General features: G+C 44.0%; 1 protein-coding gene across 2 annotated transcripts in view; it reads left to right on the top strand.

The window, feature by feature from the left end:
- Tgs1 (Trimethylguanosine synthase 1) overlaps positions 1-20,050 on the top strand; it is a 28,713-nt gene extending 8,663 nt beyond the window's left edge. For both annotated transcript variants that reach the window (XM_075669126.1, XM_075669127.1), the window contains exons 5-12: positions 1,231-1,945; positions 6,728-6,811; positions 8,836-8,945; positions 10,630-10,764; positions 12,413-12,544; positions 14,662-14,878; positions 15,206-15,281; positions 16,970-20,050. In XM_075669126.1, the coding sequence (XP_075525241.1) occupies positions 1,231-1,945; positions 6,728-6,811; positions 8,836-8,945; positions 10,630-10,764; positions 12,413-12,544; positions 14,662-14,878; positions 15,206-15,281; positions 16,970-17,077 (1,577 nt within the window). In that variant the 3' untranslated portion in view covers positions 17,078-20,050. The remainder of the gene's footprint in view (positions 1-1,230; positions 1,946-6,727; positions 6,812-8,835; positions 8,946-10,629; positions 10,765-12,412; positions 12,545-14,661; positions 14,879-15,205; positions 15,282-16,969) is intronic.
- Positions 20,051-20,148: the final 98 nt, after the last annotated feature.

The following is a 20,148-nucleotide window of genomic DNA, read 5'->3' as shown; positions in this document are numbered from 1 at the left end:
TCTGAGGAGAACGGAATGGAAGCTTCAGGCTATAAATGCCAGCGGTTTTTCTTTGGTCTCGTCGTGTCAGCCGTCGAGGCGCGACCCAGTTACTGGAAGTGCTTCTCTTGGTGCGAGTGTTTCGAGACGCCTTGTTGCAGCTACCAGGGGCGCGATCTTGTACGCGTTCCAAAATCGAATGGAGGTGGTCCGTTCTTTAAGTCACGAAATGGGCGGTACATTCCGTTGCATTCGTCTGATAGCAGACGACACGGAATGATTGACAGCAGCAAGACGTGACGGCTCACGTCACAATTGATGTCATGGCATTCGTCACGGTTCAAATTGACCAATCGTGTGCGGCTCGGTGGAACGAACCACCTCCGTTCGATTTTGGAACACGTACAAGATTGCACCCCAGGTCTCTGTTTCCGCTGTACAGCAGCAATTGCCTTACGTGCTGTGTCACGCTGACATGTCGACCTCGCGTATTGTTAGATGCGCTTCCAATGAGCTTCAGTGCTAGGCTAAACCTTGCTGTTCCTACCACACACATTTTTTTTAACATGAGCAGCATACTAGAATGAGTGCAATATCCTTTAATGAGCGTATTCCCAAAGAAATTTTTGAAAGCACCTATAACATAAACAGAAATATGTAGAAGTGCGATGTTTTCCAATTCACTCTCTCCCATTGTTTCATCTTAGCTGAGGTGGTGCCATTAGCATTGCAATGCCTATTGCTGCTTTCTTTTGTTTTCTTTTTTCCATGTTGAGCTTATATAACCTATTGAGGCTGGTGTCTGACAAAAGTGCCCCAGGGCGATGAACAAATAGCGACGGGATGGGAGGGATGTGGTGCATTTTAACAACTGCTGCTTTTTAAACGATCTAAAAGGGTATACACGCACAGGCTTTGAGCTTTTGCTCCCTAGTTATGCATGGTTATGAAGAATCACCCAGCAGTTGGTGTTTATAGGTCATCGTGCCTGCTGCGACGTCACCACTGACATTGCACCAGATGGGGAAAAAAAAAAGGAAAGACAGGGTCTCAATAGCTGCAGGATAGAGCAAGCAACCTACAATGTGGGATTGTAGGTTTCCTGCTGCCATGCAGTGGACTAATAATTTGCTTGCACGCTCACAGCAGCCTTGTCTACATATTAGGAATGTCTTCTTACTATGTTCAAGAATGGTTTCAGTGCTTCTGTAATCAATTCCCGTTTGAATTAAAGAGGTACCTCACTTTCAGGCACTTCCAAGCGTTCTCCAAAAGTTAAGGGCAAAGAACTACCCAGTTGGGATGAATACTGGCTTTGCAATGGCAGCCGCCTTCTGTGGGACACTTGGACAGAAACCTACCCCGAATTTTTAGAGCCCTTGTTCTTGGCATCGGTGAAACTCGATCGGACGTTGCCAAATGCAGACGAGTGTCTTCGAAGGTGCCCCACCGGAGGCGACGACATCCTGGCGTCAATGCATCGAGGCGATTCTAAACTGCCAAAAGACGCGGGCCTTTGGCAGAAGCTGTGGAACGCCCACTGTGACCGCGTGTGTGGACTCGAATTTGAAAAGTACCAGCAAGTTGTCTGCGAAGAACCTTCCGAAACCAAAGAGGAGAGCGAAAGGCATAATAAAGACAAAGTGATCATTGAAGGTGCCGAAATCAAGGCCGGAAGTGAAATAAAAGTTGATGAAGTGACTGTGGAGAGTGCTCAGAACTTCATGTTGGTGCAACACAATGGACAGAACTCTGATGGTGTCAAGCAGTGTCCGGCAGGTTCCCAGGACGGCGATGGTGGCAGCTCGTCAGGCTCACGCAAAACGAAAGGCTCTAGTATGGAGGGTGTGTCCGGCTCTTCTGACAGTGCGAGCTCTAGGGGAAGTGGTGCTGGCGGCAGAAACATTAAAAATGGCGATGACGGCGACGACCCTCCAGACGAGAGGCCCGTGAAGATAAAGAAGAGGTGAGTGCACGTCCTACGTGTTATGTGAAAATGGAGGCTCGCTGAATGTTGCAAACAAATTAGTTTTTGCTTTTTCGAGGCGCCTACAGTTCTTGAAAATGGGGCTGCTGTAATGTGATGGGTTCACGGTAGCAGATTACGCAGCAGCGCACCCTTCCGAAGATGCCTCACAATCGCGGCTTGTTCTTGCTGATGTGACAGTTTCTGAGCACGCTGTTGCCAGTAGCTTCGATCTACTGGTGTCAGTGCTTAATTATGTAATTTAGCCTAATTATGTAATTAGGCAAAATACAGAAAATTATCTAACTCGCCCCAAGCGATGACAAACAACATTGCGTACCTTGTTTCTGTCCAGCTATGTGGCACTTCATATTTTTAAGTTTCGGCACAAGTTATGTGGGATGCCCAATATATGAATATTGAAGTTGTGCAGAGCTTTGCAGAAGCCAATGCAGGCCCCTTCGGAAAGGGGATGAATAGAGTTTTAGACTAGGGGGTGCAAGCGGCTTGCGTACACTAGTTTTATTTAGGGACAAGAGTATGTAGGAAATAGGGGCTGCGTCATTGAGTGTGTGCGGAACCAAAGGTGTGCTAGGGGTGGCTGGAGTGAGAAAAAAAAAAGGTAGATCGCTGCCCCAAAAAGGTCTCGTTGAATGATGTTTGGATGCTTTCAGAAAATAGCAATAGGTGCATATTGGTTGGGTTGCACCATCGCATTCCAAAATCTCACATTAGTGTTTCACAGTGCATCCTTGTACCTTCCTCTTCAGGGAAGTGAACTGCCAATAACAGTGAAGCCAGTCGCAATGCATCGAACATGCCGTGGTAGACGCCAAACGTTCTAGCTTTTTGGATTCCTTTGATCTGGCTTTAATGGCAGCCTACGCGTGCATATACGTTGTTCGTGTCGTGTCAACAGAGCCCTTTGACATGTAAATTAACAAACTTTCATACACAAGTATTTTATCATTTTATTAATTTTATATTTAAAAAAATGCAAGGGCAAGCATGACTGCATGTTGACGGCACTGAGAGTGGGCTCACCTTTCTTTTTCCCCTTTTCCACCTATAACCATATAATAAATAGACCATTTCCACATATCTGTAAGTTAGCTGTTGTGCGAAGCCCAGCAAATATGCCAAAGCTGTTATCTCCGGAAAAGATGAATGCTACCTGTCTGAGCTGTGTACCATGACTGTCTGCCTTTTGCACTGCTTGTGGTAGGAGCTGCATCAAAAAAGGACAGCTGCAGCAACAATAGCACTTTAGAAATAATAGCCAAAGGCACCTTTTTAATGAACTCCGTCTCTCTGGCTCCGTGCAACAAAAGATGGGGCTCATTTTGTCGCTGCTGGCATTTGCACAAATGCAACAACTGACGCATGGCATTGAGTTGTTAGCATGTTGCATTCACGTAAATGGCGATAATGCGCTATGAGGGCAAATCGCATTATTATATATGTTGTGATTCAGAGGAAAGGAAACCAGCACTGTTTTCTGCTACCCTCGTGGGGAGCACGGCTCAGCAACTGGCATTAATGCGACAGGAACTTCATCTCACAGAGTGCATGTAAATGTTTGACGCATCGTATTAAGGGGAGAGGGAAAGATGGCTGCTGCCACATGTACTTCTGGGTTCATTGGTGGAACGTAAATTGCCGGAAACAGGTTCAGATTTGTTGAGGACAAGTGTAGCCAAAACATACGGTGAACTACTGTCGCGTTCGTGTGCACGCGACTTGAGAAGGGAGAAGGAAGGCTCATCCACTGTGCACCTCTAATCCTTCGATGAAGCGCCGTGGCCGTTGAGAAGACAGTGGAGGAGCCAGTTCTCGTCCTTGAATTAGGGTGCCTCGATGTCCCCCTTGCCCGGCGGCGGCCGAAGCAAGGGAAGGGGCCTTACCAGGCCTGGTTGGCTGATGCCACCCATCGGCCCACCAAACCTTTAGCGCAATAACTTTTATGTGGAAACCTATTTTTTGAGGCAATATATAAAGGACCGCTTGCAAATAATTTGCAAGTAGGCTGCCCTGCAAGGTTGTTCCTCAACCATGATCTCTTGTCCACAGGACCACATTGTCACTCAGGGAGAAAGCATGAGCACAAAAGCCTTCACTTAATTTACTCTGATACTTTCATGTCGTCGTAGCTCACTCACACTCCAGAACAGACTACCAAGAGAAAATCTTGTCACACAATAGGCTTTATGTTTCGTGCTGCCACTTACTTCATTAGTTCGACTGTGCCTTGACTACAAGTCAGCTTATACGACCTCCGACAGTAAGTGCACGGAAAGAGATGTAACCATCTCAGCTTGTCCTTAGGCCCTGCACCAGTCGCAGATTACCTCCAGCTAGGGTTGTCGATTGTCCCAAATTTATTGGGACAGTCCCAACTTTTGAGAAAATGTCCCGTGTCCCAATTTGAGCCAGTCGAGATGGCCAAATGTCCTAACGTAATGCTTTTTTCTTTGTTGCAAGATAACAATAAACACACCAGATTTTTTTTATAATCCCTGACAGCTCATTTGCATACTCTTCTTTTTTTTGTGCTCTGTTGCATTGTCACAAGCACAAAGGCGATTTAGTTTTCATCATGGTTCTAGTTCTGTTGTAGGCCCCAGCTGTTTACAGTACCTTTGTTTGTATCGGTCGCTGTAAATCGAGACATGGTAGGACTAAACAAAATAGTTCAACTTTATGCTCGTAGACTGGCGGCTCCTGGCACTGAGCAGGCCGTTGTCGCCAGCTGCCCCCGCACCTCTTTTTTTAACCCCCTTTCGCGACTTTGTCCACTCAAGAGTTGGCAAACCTACCTCCAAGATATGGCACATGGGCCGTGTTTGCACTCAGCCCCGCATCGAGCTAGAGGTGCAGGCGCACGCTCTTAAGATAACGTGACCCCTTACATTTGGCGTGCGGCAAGAGAGTGATTGTGGAAAGGAGGAGGTGCCACTTTGTACACTTCGTTAAGAACCATGTTTCGGCACGCATCTAGCCTCCATCCTTCTGGGCTCACTCTCGCACTCGCAGCATACATCGCCTAGGCCACTTGGACGTCATACAGAACATCACTGTGATGGTGAAAGTTTGCCTGGTGTGTCATGTAATTGCCATTGCAATAAAAGTTATCACAAATTTCTTGAGACAGAAAATGACAATGCCACACATTGCAAAAGTATGGTGGGTTGTGAAAAGGGGGGTAGGGGTTGATGATTGCCCCCTTCTGATTGACTCTGCCTATGAATTGAGGCGGGAATGTATGTGGTTTGTGGGTAGAGCTTTTGGCGGGATTCTAGAGCCTTGCAGGTCAGCCAGGTTAGAGATGTGAACAAGCACCTACACTTATTTTCCGCGACCTTAATAGAAGCACAAATGAGCACATTGGCTATCTGCTGCCTTACCGGTGAGGCAAAGGTGGTGGAACTGATGCAAATACACTAGAGCTTGTGAATTACCATAAGTCAGTTTCTTAAAGGAATGAGAAAAATTTTAAGCCTGATGAATGTCATGACCATGATCATGTATTTTTCCTGCCTTCCTCCTCCTGTTGGGGTTTGCTGTCCCAGATAGCCTTCCCTATATTGAGTAAACATGTAGGTGCCGACATGTACACTGGCAGAATTCTCCGGGTTGCATTAAAGGGCTTTGTCTATCTGCTGTGACGCCAAAACTCCTCCTGCGCATTGTTGACCCTGTTTTACTGATGCAGCAAGCTCCTTGTCGCTGGTTCTGCCTTGCGCATAGACTCTTGAGCCCACACGCCGGAATTGCTATGAAGTGAGCAGTCTGATGCTTGGATGCCAGTACGTTCTCAGCAATGCTTGCAACGGTTTACTGGCACTGAAGTGGACGTGCATAAGCTGTACCCAGTGGAAAATTTCATTGCTTGTTTATGCATATCCATAATTTTGAGCAAATACTGATTGCCTAAGCCAGCGGTTAAAAGTGGAAGTGACGAACTGAGACTATGGCCCCTGTAAATGTATGCAATCTCAGCTGCTACGTTTGATGAAACAGGGTCAGGATCACACCATCCGTGAACCACTGTTGGCAAGAAATAGTGATCAAGCGGCTGAAGTTCTGAGGTGTTCTTCACCACCAGCCTCAACTTATGGGAGTGAGGGACGATATCTAATGAAGAGAATGCAGGATTTGCACACTTGGTTCACATTCCAGAAAAGATGAGGTTGCACGCAATTGCACTGTGCCGTGTGCAAGGCATGTGAAACTGGGAGAGGGTGCACTTAGGTTTCTTCATTTCCTACCGACACCGCAGCAGGTGCTTGGATCTGGTTCACAGGGAAGTGCCAGAGTAGTACCTGTTTCTTCAGCAATAAGAGTGGCCCTCTCACTGGGTGAACATTAGGTATATAAGGGTAAAACTTCAAGGAGAACAGCCTGGGTTGCTGTGAGCTTGCTCTGTCTCTCTAGCTTTCTCAGTCCTTTTAGATTAACTGCTCCTTCGAAGGAGCTCATCACATGACCATGAGCAGTGAGAGGGGAGGGGGTTCCCCTTTCAACGTCTATCTTTTACAGAGAAAACAGCCCTCAGCTTAGTGCAGCATTTCCTATTGTCTGAGCAAGAAATATTGTCTGGAGCATAAGCTGTTGTTTTGTATTATTTGCCCACACCTGCCATGGTAGCAATTAACTTGCACCATGGATTGGGGAAGTCTGCAAAGCGATTGAATGTGGCTGAAGGCTGAGATTGCCTTCCGCACTAGTTGATGATGTCACAAGCTTTGTCATAAGAAAGCTCTATGCCCTCCTTGTTTTCAGTCACGAAGAGGACATAAACTCGGACGAGGATGATGCATTCAAAGCCCTCATATCATACGGACTGTCTCTGAAGGAAAGCCTAAAGTGAGTTATTTAAATCTTCATATAACTTTTTTTTCAGGCAAGTGTCGTGTGTGATCGGCGATGTTTTGAAGCACTTCAGTGGGCTTTGAGTCTTGATCTTGCTTTGAGGTCAAAGATTTGAGGCCAAGGTTTCTGGGGAAAAGAGAAACCTCACCTTATATTCAAATAAATACCGTAGCTTGTCTGTATACTGTATTTGCACGATTCTAATGCACACTTTCTTTAATACAAGATGCGTTCACATTTGCATGCGTGTTACAATCGTAACTAATTCTACTCATAATCAAAAATGAAACTGATTCTTACTAAAAAAAAAAGTTCAATGCAAGGTAGCTACCCACACTGCCATTGAATAGGTCATCTGAAGAAAGCGATGCTCGGAGGCATCGCAAGGTAGGTCCATGGCACAGTATTCTAGTACACTGTATCCATGGTGCTTGGAATGCCCTCCCGCAGGCGGTGGTTGCACGAGCCTTCAGCAAGTGGGGCATTTCTAATGCTATAAATAGAACTGGAAATAACTTTCCGTGGTTGATAGACAGTGAAAAGGAGGTGTCATTGGACTCCGATAGCGGCTAGCCACTAAGGTTCAGCTGTGTGCACGTCTGTGTGCCTTTGTATGTGCTATAACATAGTTCCAACACGGTACGCGCTGGCTCAGGTTTTGTTACTTGATGGGCGTGGTAGAATCGGCACCAAGTTATATTTTTTGATATTTGGGCGATAATATAACTGCGCATTACAAATGGTGGCGCGGTAGAATCGTGCAAATATGGTATGTAATGACCATTCAAGGAACGCTGAGTTACTGGTGACATAAACACGAGCAGCTGGGTTGGTGGTGCCATCTTGTGGTGCAGAGCTTAACCAGAGAGGCGAGAGAGCTATTATTGCAGTAATAGAGTAACTAAACCACATTCTACTTAAAAGCATCGCCAACAATGCAATGAATGTACAGTCTCTTCTTCTTACATGTTGCTTCAAAGAGAACACCCATGGTAACACACAAAACGATTCATGTATGTATTGTTATTGGACAAAGCGTCACAAGATGTCGCTACCAGTGTTGTTGCTGCCATCCATGCTTAGCACGATGAGGTGTTTCCATACAGAGTGATCCGCATACACACAAGCTGAAATTTTGTAGTTGTAGACATTCCTCCACGTAACACTCCTGCTTTATCCGCAGAAAGTGAATGGCAGTGCCACACCTCGACTAAAGTGGTCTCTGCACTTCACTAACATGCTTCAGGGATTCGTGTGAAGAATGTTGGAAAATCAGTTTTAGTGTTTGTTCAAAGGCACTATAGAGTGGACGTGACCAGACAGACAGAGGGGTCACAGGAACATGTCGATTTACAGTGATCGACAAGGGGTGAACAAGAAAGGAAAGTTTCAAGAAGAAGAAGAAGAAGAAGAAACTTTATTAAAGAATAGTCCAGATGGAGCTATCATTTCAAAAAGAAGGCTTGTCTTTTTATCAAGGCCAAGTGAAGCCTATCCTCTTAAGAAGACAAATGCCTTTTGACAAAGGCACTTGTATTCATCAGTGCCCTGACTGCGACAGCTGCCTTTGCCAAACACATGACAAAAGGAGACATACAAGGATGTCTCCCTTTGTCCTGCATTTTAGTTCAGCTGTTCAAACTCGCCTTGGCCATGAGCCAACCAGCTCAGTCGAATACTATTCTCCAGCCAAGCTTCCAAAAGAGAGTCATGACATTTAGAGGTTGATTCGGCTCCCTCTTTACGAGCGGCTGTTTGGGCAGTCATTGAGACATTGACTTTAGTTAGGTAAGCAGTTGAGGTTTCTTTGATTGGTCTTCTTGCAAAGGTCAGGAATATATACATACTGGACTAGCGTACCCAGTGATATATCAATATTTTATGGTATTAGTCATGGTAGTAGCGACGCTATCGAAGCAACTACTGCTGCTGCATTTTCTGTCAGAGCTAACGCACTTCATGTGTTGCTACTGCAAGTGCTGCTACCATTACTGCTACTACAACTCTTTCGCACTCAGGGGAATCAAGCTGGGTCCCGAAGGAGCCAAGTCCCACGTGGCGAATAAGAAGAAGCGCAAGAAGTTGCGTAAACAGGGAGCACTGCAGCAATCACAAGAAGAGATGAAAGGTGTGTATTACGCATTACCTTTTTGTCTTTCACGCAAGATTGCATGGCATGGAATTGTTCGCTGTTCTTTCTGTGGAGTGTAGACTGTATAGCTCTAAATGTGGCTTCATGGAGATGCTGTGATGGTGATGCCAGGTTGTGCACTGGCAAAAAAAAAAAAGGAGGTATAGCCATCCCCACTTCACGATGTGTGAAAAGGAGCTCACTCAAATGCAGTCATTGCTAACTCCACTTGCACGAGCTCTGTTGACAAGAAATACAGGTGCTTTTGGGATGCATTCTTGACAATTTTCAAGTAGCAGTAATCCTTCAGAAGCACTGAATAACAAGGATTCACCGTATGTGAATCTTAATCTGTTAAAAAGAATCTTGCTTGCATGATTAGTATCACTATCGCTAACTCCACTTGCACGAATGTTTGTAGAAATGAACGATGAATACATTCAGATGAGTTCTCGCCATTGTTTTGTTGAAGGTAATCTTTTGAAGCTCAGAACGATGAAGAACACATCCGCTCTTGTTGCCTCTGCCGTGAAGTTCCTCTCTCACGTTGCAGTGCCGCCATTGTTTATGAACTGTCAGGTTTTCTGTAAAGCACATGTAGGAATTAACAATACCTCGTTGTAGCCGCTGTTATCTTAAAACTCGTTAGCTTGGGTGGCACGCTCACCAATATCTTCCAGTGTATTGTGTGGGCAGGCAGTGCGGAGTGGGGGCACCACAACCTCTTCCCCAATTTCCCCATTGCTTCTGTGACACACACTTCCTCCCAGACGCAAGGGGAATCAAGTATGGGCTGTGCTCTGCAGGACTGACCTATTGAGGGCTTCCCGAATGCTCAAATGCACCTCCATTTGCAAGACTGCACGGGTGAACAACATAGGCATCAGTGTTCTGCATAGACGAATGTTACTCGCTCAATATACTCACGTGGCGAGCCGAAGTATGTTGATTCCTCAGCGTGTCTCAATCGAGGAACTAGTATTCTTCAAATGTATTTTGACTAGCTTGCTTGTGTAGAAGATGCAACAAACACCCTTTTGTATTTGCACCACTATGTCTACTGTGTTCCACAGAACAATGACACCCCACAAGCTGCCAATGATGAGGCAACTTGTCGTGACCGGTTGACTTGTTAACAGACAAATCTCTCTGATGCCGCGTTGTTTGTATATTAAAAAAAGATGCATTTATTTGTTTTATTTACATTATTTCTTCTACAGTTCAGGCAAACTTCAAGGATAATGTACTTGGAAACAGTGTAAAATATAAACTGGACCCGTAGAGAAAGACGTCTGTGTTTCTGTCCTTAAATGTCACTCAGATATTGCACTACATGGCGACTCGCCCAGCCTCCAGGTCTTGCATTATGAGGTAATTACGTGTCTTGTTAAATTTAATGGGCCTCATTTAGGAAGTAAAAAGTGTCCTGTAGTGTAAATTTGTTGCTCATGCACCACCTTGTAAAATCTCAGATCACATGAATGGAGAGATAATGTGTGGAGGCGTGTTGTGGCCAAGTGATACCATATTGCGGAGAACCAAGCAACATGATTAGGAAAATTCATTTTCGTTCTTAAACGTTCACGCGTCTGCACACACGGCACCAAGTCCAGTGCTTCTATTGTCTTTATGTCGAGAAGCCGGTCATGAGAACTGACAGGTATGCTGGACTGTTGTGCAGAATTGCTTCCCATTGACTCCCCTGGCACATCCACAATGCCGAGCTACATTCGGGACAACCCGCACTTGACCAAGTACTGGATGCAGCGGTACAGGCTCTTCTCCAAGTTTGACAAAGGCATTCAACTGGACGAAGGTAAGACTTTGTGTTGCTTCATTTCTGTTTCGGAGCCTTGTTTACTTGTGGCAGAATTCTTGCTTTGTTTTACTACATTTTACGTGAACAAAACAAAAAATTGCAGCAGAACTCGTCTCACTATGACTCTTGACGGCAATGCGAATAGCATTCAAGCAATGTAGCGACAGACCGTATTCCTGAAGTCACGTTTATCTAACACGTGTAGTGTTAATTCTGAAGCTTCATTGCTTCGGCTATATGTGACATACTCTAGTATCATCTCACATTGCAATGGCACTCACTTGCCAAGGTTGCCCATGAGCATAGCAGCATGATAACAACTGTATGACGCCGACGCAGTGATGATAGAATTACGAAGAAGGAATGATGGAACAGCAAAGGTGGTATAACAACGACTGCATAGTGACAATGATGTGCCAATTGCTAAATTATGCAAAAGTGTAGTATTAAACAACGGAATGATGATGACGACGACATGAGGCCAATGAGATGAAGATGGCTTGATGACAACGGCATGTTGACAACCGAATGAAGAAGCTGGAATGACGATGATGGTACAACCGTGGCGGCAGACGACAACGGATGCATGATAGCGTATGTATAATGACAATGATGCAATGACTACATTGGTATGGCAACGGCAGCATAATCAAAATTGAGTGACGACAGCACGATTATGATGGAATGACGTCGATGGAATGATGAACATAGTATGACAACAATGGGATGACGTTACTGAAGTGATGACAATGATTAAACGGCAGCATTATGATGATGGCATGATGAGAGTCGGATGACTACAATGCAGCGACCACGAAGGCATCACAGCCACGAACACATACCTAGCACATATGTAGTGGCCCAAGCTATTAGACAACTGGGACCACCGGGTCGGAGTAGAAGGGGTGACGACGACAGCATGATGAGTCAAATTACGAAGCTGTAATGAAGATGATTGCATGGCCATGACTGCATCACACTGGCGGTGGGACAAGAAATGCATAATGAATGTATGACAATGGCTTGGCGAGTCAGACGACAAAGCTGGAATCACTAAGATACAATGACCACGACGACATCACGGCCACAAACCCATACCTAGTGGCCCGATCTATTACGTAGACAATGGGGGCCACTGGGTCAGAGTAGTAGGCATGACGACGACGGCATGACGAGAGTACGATCACGAAGGTAGAATGACGACAGTGGAACAACCATGACGGTATTGCGACCAGGAGCTACCTAGTGCTCCTGTACACATTTCATGTTCATGTAAAGTGCAGATAGTTTGTTCATTGACAAAAACAGGTGTCCTAATTTAAAGCTATTAAATGTAATATTGCTTTAGCCCCGGAAAATGCTTGGTCAGGGCTTTGGATTTTTTAAACACTACTACATTTTTTTCAAAAAAACTGTTATGAATATTGCAGGATTCGTAGTTCGTTTCTTATAAATTGGAGTGCAGGAAGAAGTTTGTTACGCAAGCCTGGTACATCATTGGCGCTTCACCCTCTGTCGAAGGAACAAGGTGTTTCTTTTTACTTTTTTTGGCAGCTGGTAACATTTGCGACACTCAACCTTTTTGCCGGTTGTGATCTAGGCTGCAATCCTCCCGTGACTAACCAGTCTATTCTTCTGTGCCCAGAGTCCTGGTTCTCCGTGACACCTGAAGGCATCGCCAAGCACATAGCAAAGCGCTGCAAGGCAGATGTCGTCATCGATGCCTTTTGTGGCGCGGGAGGCAACAGCATCCAGTTTGCCCTGGCAAGCTGCCATGGTGAGTCACTGGTTCCTTGACATAAGAATGTGGCAACCCTTCATCAACGAATGTTGAATCAAAATATTCGGGTTCTTTTACTGCTGTTTTCGCAAACGTGCACTGACTCAGCCATCCCTGCCTGCCTCACTTTGATTGCACCACTGCCGTTATCTTTTCCCACAGTTATCTGCTGATTAGAAAAACTGTCAAGATCTTACAGGTCTGTCAGTCGTCTATTGGTCAACTTTCTGAAGTAGAGTTGTCTTCTTGGGATAAGACAACTCAATTTAGTGCTTGACCCTAGTGCTTTCGTTGTGCATATTTGTGCAGATTTTGCTGTAGAGTCAGTGACCCCATGGCCAGTGTGATTAGCTCTAATGGGCTATTCTCACTAAATTTTTGCAGTTACAACTTACTGCAAATTTTTCCTTCTTGTCATTATTGTTGCATTTTCGTACTGTATTCAAGTGACGATAATATGTTGCCTCTGCAGAAAGGAGGGCTGTTTATTATTGCCATTGCTACAGCACAACAGAAAAGCTTCTCATGATTATTTTTATTTCGAAAGAGAAAGAAAGAGGATCAAAGGAAAGGAAACGAAATGGGTGCACTTAGTATGTTGAGGTGTTGCTTATTACTGAAATATTTTGATCATCTAAACTGCACTGATTATAACAGAGCTGTGTGCTAACACAGCTCATTCACTCATTACTTGCTCATAACTAATTCATTTGCGAAATGTAATTTTACAATGATGGTTTACTGATTCATGGAATCTAAAGGAGCCCTAATGAGAAAAGTCATTCAAGCTGTATTCTAGTCTAATCTTCATAATTCAAACTCAAAGGGACCCCAAAATTTGTGCAAAATAAAGAAAGCTCATTGAATGGAAGATGTACGTGAAGCACGGCATTGTGTGTCACATGCACTGACTGCGTTAACAAACATGTGTGACGACTTCTGGAAGTGTGGCTTCGTGGCAGCATGCGCCGCGCTGCCGTGAAGCCACACACTAAGGAAAAACTTGCGTATAACTTACGTATAACTTACGTATAACTTGCTCTTCGATTCTTACTGTTAAATTTTTGGTTATGTGTGCCAAAATATGGCACTTGCAACGGAAAACGGAAGCAGCAGCCACTGTACAGTTGCACTGCCGGGTTGCACTGCTGCCAAGTGCACAATCAATGGCGCAGTATGTTCAGATTAACTGTCACAAATGCGTGCGCGTTCGAATTACTGGGCATTTTTGAACTTTGAAATGCACATCGGTTTGACAGGACCACAGCACTACTTTGACTTAATGAGATTCAACAGTAGCAGATTGCCCAACTACAATACCAGAAAGAAAGATTGCTGTTGTTCTGAAAAGAGGCTTAAAGTTTAAAGTTTCTGCATCAGCTCACTTTGACTTAACGGATTTTGACGGTGTTTCTGCAGGCTTGGGTAAAATATGCACTACAGTGCATTCTTAACTTGCAAAAGGCTGAACTTGTACTGTGCAACTATTGCCCAAATAAAATTTTTTAAAAAGAAAAAGAAGTATGTCTTGAAATCCATGAGATCACACTGAAGTACCAGCGCTGGAGTTTTGGCACGAAATTCGAAAAATGGTACTTTGACCCTTCATATTCTCTTCTAATAATTAACCCATCATCAGAAAATTGAAAATGTGGAATTTTTAATGAATGTCAGTGGAAAATTATTTAGTGTTTTCTTTTTGAGTCCCTTGTGTGATAGCAAGAATGTGCTTATGAGATATATTGTTGGGAGTTTACTAATTTTGACTACCAGGGGGCTTCTTTTAACATGCTCTTAAACCTAAGTGAACCAGCATATCTAGATTCCACTGTCATCGTAATGTGACTACTATTATGGCTAGGAATTGAACCCATGACCTTTTGCTCAATAACAAAGCACCATAGCCACTGAGCCACTACTGCAGGTTGGTATAATAAATTCCAACATTATAATCAATATAATTAAATTACCAAAGCATTTCAATCACCTGAACTGTGGTTGTCTGCTCTACTCTCACAGTTTCGCTATATAACTAATTCACCTGTGGTTCATCATCTTACAGTGCTGGTTTACTCCAGCCTTGCTACCAATCGCCACCGTGTCTTCCCTTGCAGTGATAGCTGTGGACATCGACCCCAAGAAGGTGGAGCTTGCGCGGAACAATGCATCCGTGTATGGTGTGGTGGACAAGATCGAGTTTATCGTTGCCGACTTCCTGGAGGTCGCTCCACGACTGCGTGGCGATGTAGTTTTCCTGAGCCTTCCTTGGGGAGGGCCCTCGTACCAGTGGAAGGGAACTTTTGACCTGAAGGACATGAAGCCAGACTTATATCCTTTTGCTGTACTTGAAGGACATTAAAGGGCAGCAACGTTACGTCAATTTAGACATGTGAAGTACTCTTTCTAAACTTTATTGTCGTTCATTTGGCAGAAAACAGTTAGCATTGTGTGTGCCATCAAATTAAAAGCTTCATTTTTATTGGGCAAGTTAGGCACTAGGCAGATTCATAATGTATTGAAAACATACTAGCTAAAGCTTTGACATTTTTTCAAGTGAACTACAATGCTCAACTCAATCCTGAAATCATTGCACACCAATCGATGTAGCATGCTGGTCCTGTGCTCTTGAACTTCTATCCTTAACTCCTGTTACACATACCAGACGTTTGCTCTGTGCAAGAAAATCAGCAGCAACATTGCAATCTTGGTCCCAAAGAACACAAATGTTGACCAGGTTAGTACCCAACCGATACTCAACGAATAATTTTTGTTCTAAAGTGCTGGCACCTCTGCACATCTGCCAACTCTTCCAAATTTTCCAGGAACGTCAAAAATTTAAACTCTTTCTATGATTTTACAAAGGTGCATAAAGTTTTACAAAAACTAAATTCTGTTTGCAAGAAAAAAAAGAAAGAAAGAAGAAAAAAGAAAAGGTTTTGCTTACCTGTACCTGAAGATACCCTTGAAAGTCTTTTGATGGTGAAAGCACACCAGAGAGCTCTTGCTTCGAGCAAATTTGTGCAGACAAGTTCCAGAAGCAGGCGAAATCAGCAACAGCAAAGCTACTGAAAAAAGATGCCTTGATCTAGAGACAGTTCATTCTCGTCAGCTTGTGCAAGTTTGCTGCTGCTGGTGTGCTGAATCTGATGGTAAATCATCTTTGTTAAAGTGTGTGTGTGTGTGTGTGTGTGTGTGTGTGTGTGTGTGTGTGTGTGTGTGTTGTGTGTGTTGTGTGTGTTGTGTGTGTGTGTGTGTGTGTGTTGTGTGTGTGTGTGTGTCCACAAAATGTGTCTGCAAGGGAAAAAATATCTGCTATGGCTCTTTCTTCATTTTTTTTGTTGTGTAGCAAGGTTTTTATAAACTTTAATGTTCACAGTTTGACAGCTGTGCATCTGAATGATGATATTGATTCTGATGAGAGACTAGATTGTTGTGCCAGAGAATACAACTGCGCTTTTACACGCATGTGTCCATGATTTTGCATGAACCAGCTGAGTGGTTAAAATGCAAATGTCTTGCTAACTATTGGACTTGCATACTTATTGGTAGAATCAAATTAAATGTAAACACCTGGACACAGAAACAAATGCTAGGTGGCATCCGAAACACGCATGACATTTCGTTACTGGGCACTTTTAAATATCCGTTGTCTCGTTGCCACACTGGTGAGTCGATACCATTAACAGGTGTTTCTTTGCAACCAGCTGCACCTCTGGCACTCGAGTCAAGTTCAGTGCAGTGTACAACAAAGCCTGGCTTTAGCTTTGCAGTTCAGCTTGGGCCACCGCACACTTTGCTTGTCTGGTGACAAGCGGTACATGGCTGCACTATTGCCAACATTGTGGCTCCCGAGGTGGTGGCACACCCTGCTGTGATAAAAATGGAATGTCTCAATCCAAGAGGCCACGCAAAACTTTTGCCCAAGTAATGCTTCGCCTTGGTGCCATGGAATTGCACAGTTCTCAGTAAAATTGGAAAGCTTGCGTATCGCTTCCTGACCTCGTTTAATGCGACAAGCAAGCCGCTCTGTAGCGCAGAGCCGTACACCTACATTTAATCCCAACAACTTTTCATGCCATGTGGCATTGGTTTCCATGAAATTTATAAGTGAAGGAAGCATTTCTCATGGCTACACGTTACATATACAAATGTATAGCTATATATGTGTATGAAGCTATGCACATGTATTGGTCATGCATGACGATCATTGCACAGCTGATTCCACTGTGAGCATGGGAAAAAAAAGGCACAGTCGGGTCTTATATCTTATATAGTCCACGGACTACAGTTTGAAAAAATATGCATGTTCCAGCTATGTCTGCAATATGCGTAACTTGGCTGGCTTGGCTTCTGCGGCTTACAGGACGACATAGTTCGTACGTCATACCGACTAATGCGGATAAACTCCTTTGTCTCTCGCAGCTTGTCCAACTGGCCGGTCCTGGAGGCATGGTCGAGATCGAGCAGAACCTGCTACACAACAAGATTAAGACCATTACTGCCTACTTTGGCGATCTTGTTGCACAGTGAGCCGGCGGTTGCCCCCTTGCCAATGCACCGCAAGTGCTGCAGGGACGCTTGCACATTACTGACCATCGCGCCCCGTTCGCTTGTTTGGACAGTAGTAAACAAAATGTCAGCTTTTACCGTTCACTCATCAGCGACGAAGGATCACACGGGAATTGCCACTAGCAGTCTTGTCTTGTGTAACAACACGTCTGGTGTTTCCCGGGTTTCTAATACAATTGTGTATATACTTCAGTATAGGAGATACTACTGGGGCATACAGTTGAAAAGCTTTGTTGTGTTTTCCGTGTGTCTGGTGATCTTTTTAGGAGGCAGGTGGGACTATACAGTAGCGAGTGCAAAAAGTGCCAGCATTGCGTGCGCATCGTTGTATGTAATTTTAACAAACGTAAATGTTGTTAACAGAAAAAGTGCATCTGTGTATGCCACGCAGTAAAGATTAACTTAATATAACAATACGGGAGGGGGTACAAAAATAACCGAACTTTTTCTAAATAATCTTTTTTATTCCCTTATATGGGAAAAACAAATTATTTGCCTTCAAAGTAGTCTCCTTGAGTCCCAGTGCACTTGTCAATTTGTTTTTTCCACTGTTCGATGCGTCCGAGAAACTCTTCATTTCTGATGCTGTCGAGGGTCGCCTGCGAAGCTGTGTCTACAGTTGGCACATCATCGAAAGGCTGCCCTTTCAAGTTTTTTCATCCTGGGAAATAAAAAGAAGTTGCAGGGTGCCAGGTCTGGGGAATAGAGCAGCTGGGTAATGACCATCCATTGCTGTGATACCAGATAATGCGGTGCATGCGGAAGCATTGTAACGATGAAGAAGCAGCTCACCACTCCGCCGCAGATCTGGTCACTTCCTTCGAATATCCTCTCGCAGGCGCCTTAAAACCCCTAAGTAAATCTTCTGATTAAACGCATGTCCATCTGGGACGAACCCGCAATGGACGATGCCCTAGACGTCACAAAAGACGAATCAGCATTATATTGACATTGAACCGAACTTGTCTTGTTTTTTGGAGTCTTCCACTGACTTGACCACGTGTGGTCGTAGCCGTAGCACCAACTCCCATCACCTGTTATCACCTTCGACTGAAGACGTGGGTCAGTTGTGGTTTCGTTTTTCAAGTCTTTAGTCATCACCAGCTGAGTTTGTTTTTGTTTCTCCGTGAGCAGTCCGGGCATGAATTTTGCTGCAATTAGCCTCATCTGCAATTTCTCAGTCAAAATTCATTGCCATGGACTCCAACTGATGCCTGCATCCTCTGATAACTTGTTGATTGTCATTCAGTGATCTTGGTTGATCGTTTCACGCATCAACTCAACATTTTTGTGTGCCCAACAGGTTGAAGGGCGACCCAAACAAGGTTCATCTTCAATGCTCATCTGCCATCCTTAAATTGATGACACCAGTTGTAGCCTTTAGTACGGCTCAAGGTTTGTTCCTTGAAGGCTTCCTGAAGCATTCCATGCATTTCCGTGAACATTTTTCCCAAAAGAAAACAAAATTTGATGCAGACATGCTGCTCCTGACGATCACACATCATGATTTCGCATGCGTGTCGTGGTAAACCTCTTCAAAACAAACTAATGCACAGAATGGCTTCTACAATTACTTCCTTCAAGGCACTGATAGCAGAGGGCTATAACTAGCCACACCTAGTGGTGGGACATGGAAGTACGTCCATGAGAGGCATTAAAACGAAAGTTTGGTTTATTTTGTATCCCCCTTTGCACATACAATAGTACAGAATAATGGTAAAAAACAATAGCTTGAAACTGTATATGGGATGTATATTTCAGTCTATTCAAAACATACAATAATAAGTAAATGTACCAAGTCCACTGTTTACTTCAAGAGGTGAAAAAAAGACTCAATTGTAAAGTAATTTGTATTGAGTGTCGGATTGCCAGCATATAAACTAAATAAGGAGCAGCACATTTGGCTTACAGAATAGTGTAGAAATAGAAAGCTTCAAACATTACAAATGCCTCAAGAATTTGATGAACATACAGCATCAGCACTGCTGGCTGGCATTGTGGACACTCGACGCCTGCTTCTCCAATGCCTGATTTTTGCGTTGTTGATCTACTCTGGATAAAACTAAGAAAGTCACACAAGAATCAGTAGCAGCGAGATCTACAGATGCATGGCATTGCCCGAGGCTTGCTGGATTTGCTTTTTCAATTGCAGAGTTCGCTGAATGCCTTAACTCATCATTTGCAGCATATGAACCAGGAAAGTACTGATGCCGAATGTGTTGTGTTACGCAAAGCAGAACTCAACTTCGACACCCGTTCGAAATAGTTCAGGACTAACGAGCTTTGCGTGCAGCAGCAACCTTGCTTATAGTGGCCACCAAGTATTAACTAATGATGGAGCTCATTTTGTTTACACCTCATCACTAATACTTGACCTATATTGTCAAATCTCGACGACTCCCAATATACAGCTGGCCACAAAAGCTTGCGGAACATAATTCCACAATGAATGTGAATTACTTGTTTGTGAAGGCAGGGTGTTTAGTGGATCACTATGCAGGTTACAAAGGCTCAGGGCCAGGATTTGCAGAAATTCGTTTTTTTTTTCTTTTTCACAAGTCCCGTGCTTGTACACTTGTCGCCGGCTATGTCTTGCTTAGTCATTGATGGCACTATTTCTGCAGATTACTGTATGATATTTGGGATTTACATGCTTCACTCCTGAATAGCCAAGTGTATTTATGTTTCTCTACATTGTTACAGGGCATTAATGCTTGCCTCATTGCTGAACACCTTGTTTATGTCGTCAACCTCAATGTCTTCCAATGTATGTCTTGCGAGGTCACTGATGACATTCAGCAGACTGTTATAGCATTTAGCAATTTGTTGTCGTGTGCTGAAAAGGATGTTCAGTGAGTTTTTATTTCTTTAAGTGTACAAAGCTCACTCCCAATTATTCAAACATAGTTATATAAATATACTTATCTTACAGGACCTTGACGCTTTTATCATGCGGATGCTCAAAAACGGAGCTCCGTCCACCTCACAACATTTTTCTGATGCAACACACAGTTGTCGCGATTCTTTATTAA

This window comes from Dermacentor variabilis, chromosome 9, assembly GCF_050947875.1.
Source record: "Dermacentor variabilis isolate Ectoservices chromosome 9, ASM5094787v1, whole genome shotgun sequence".
Lineage (NCBI taxonomy): Eukaryota > Metazoa > Arthropoda > Arachnida > Ixodida > Ixodidae > Dermacentor > Dermacentor variabilis.
Note: the sequence above shows the minus strand (reverse complement) of the source record. Positions and strands in the feature narration are given on the sequence as shown.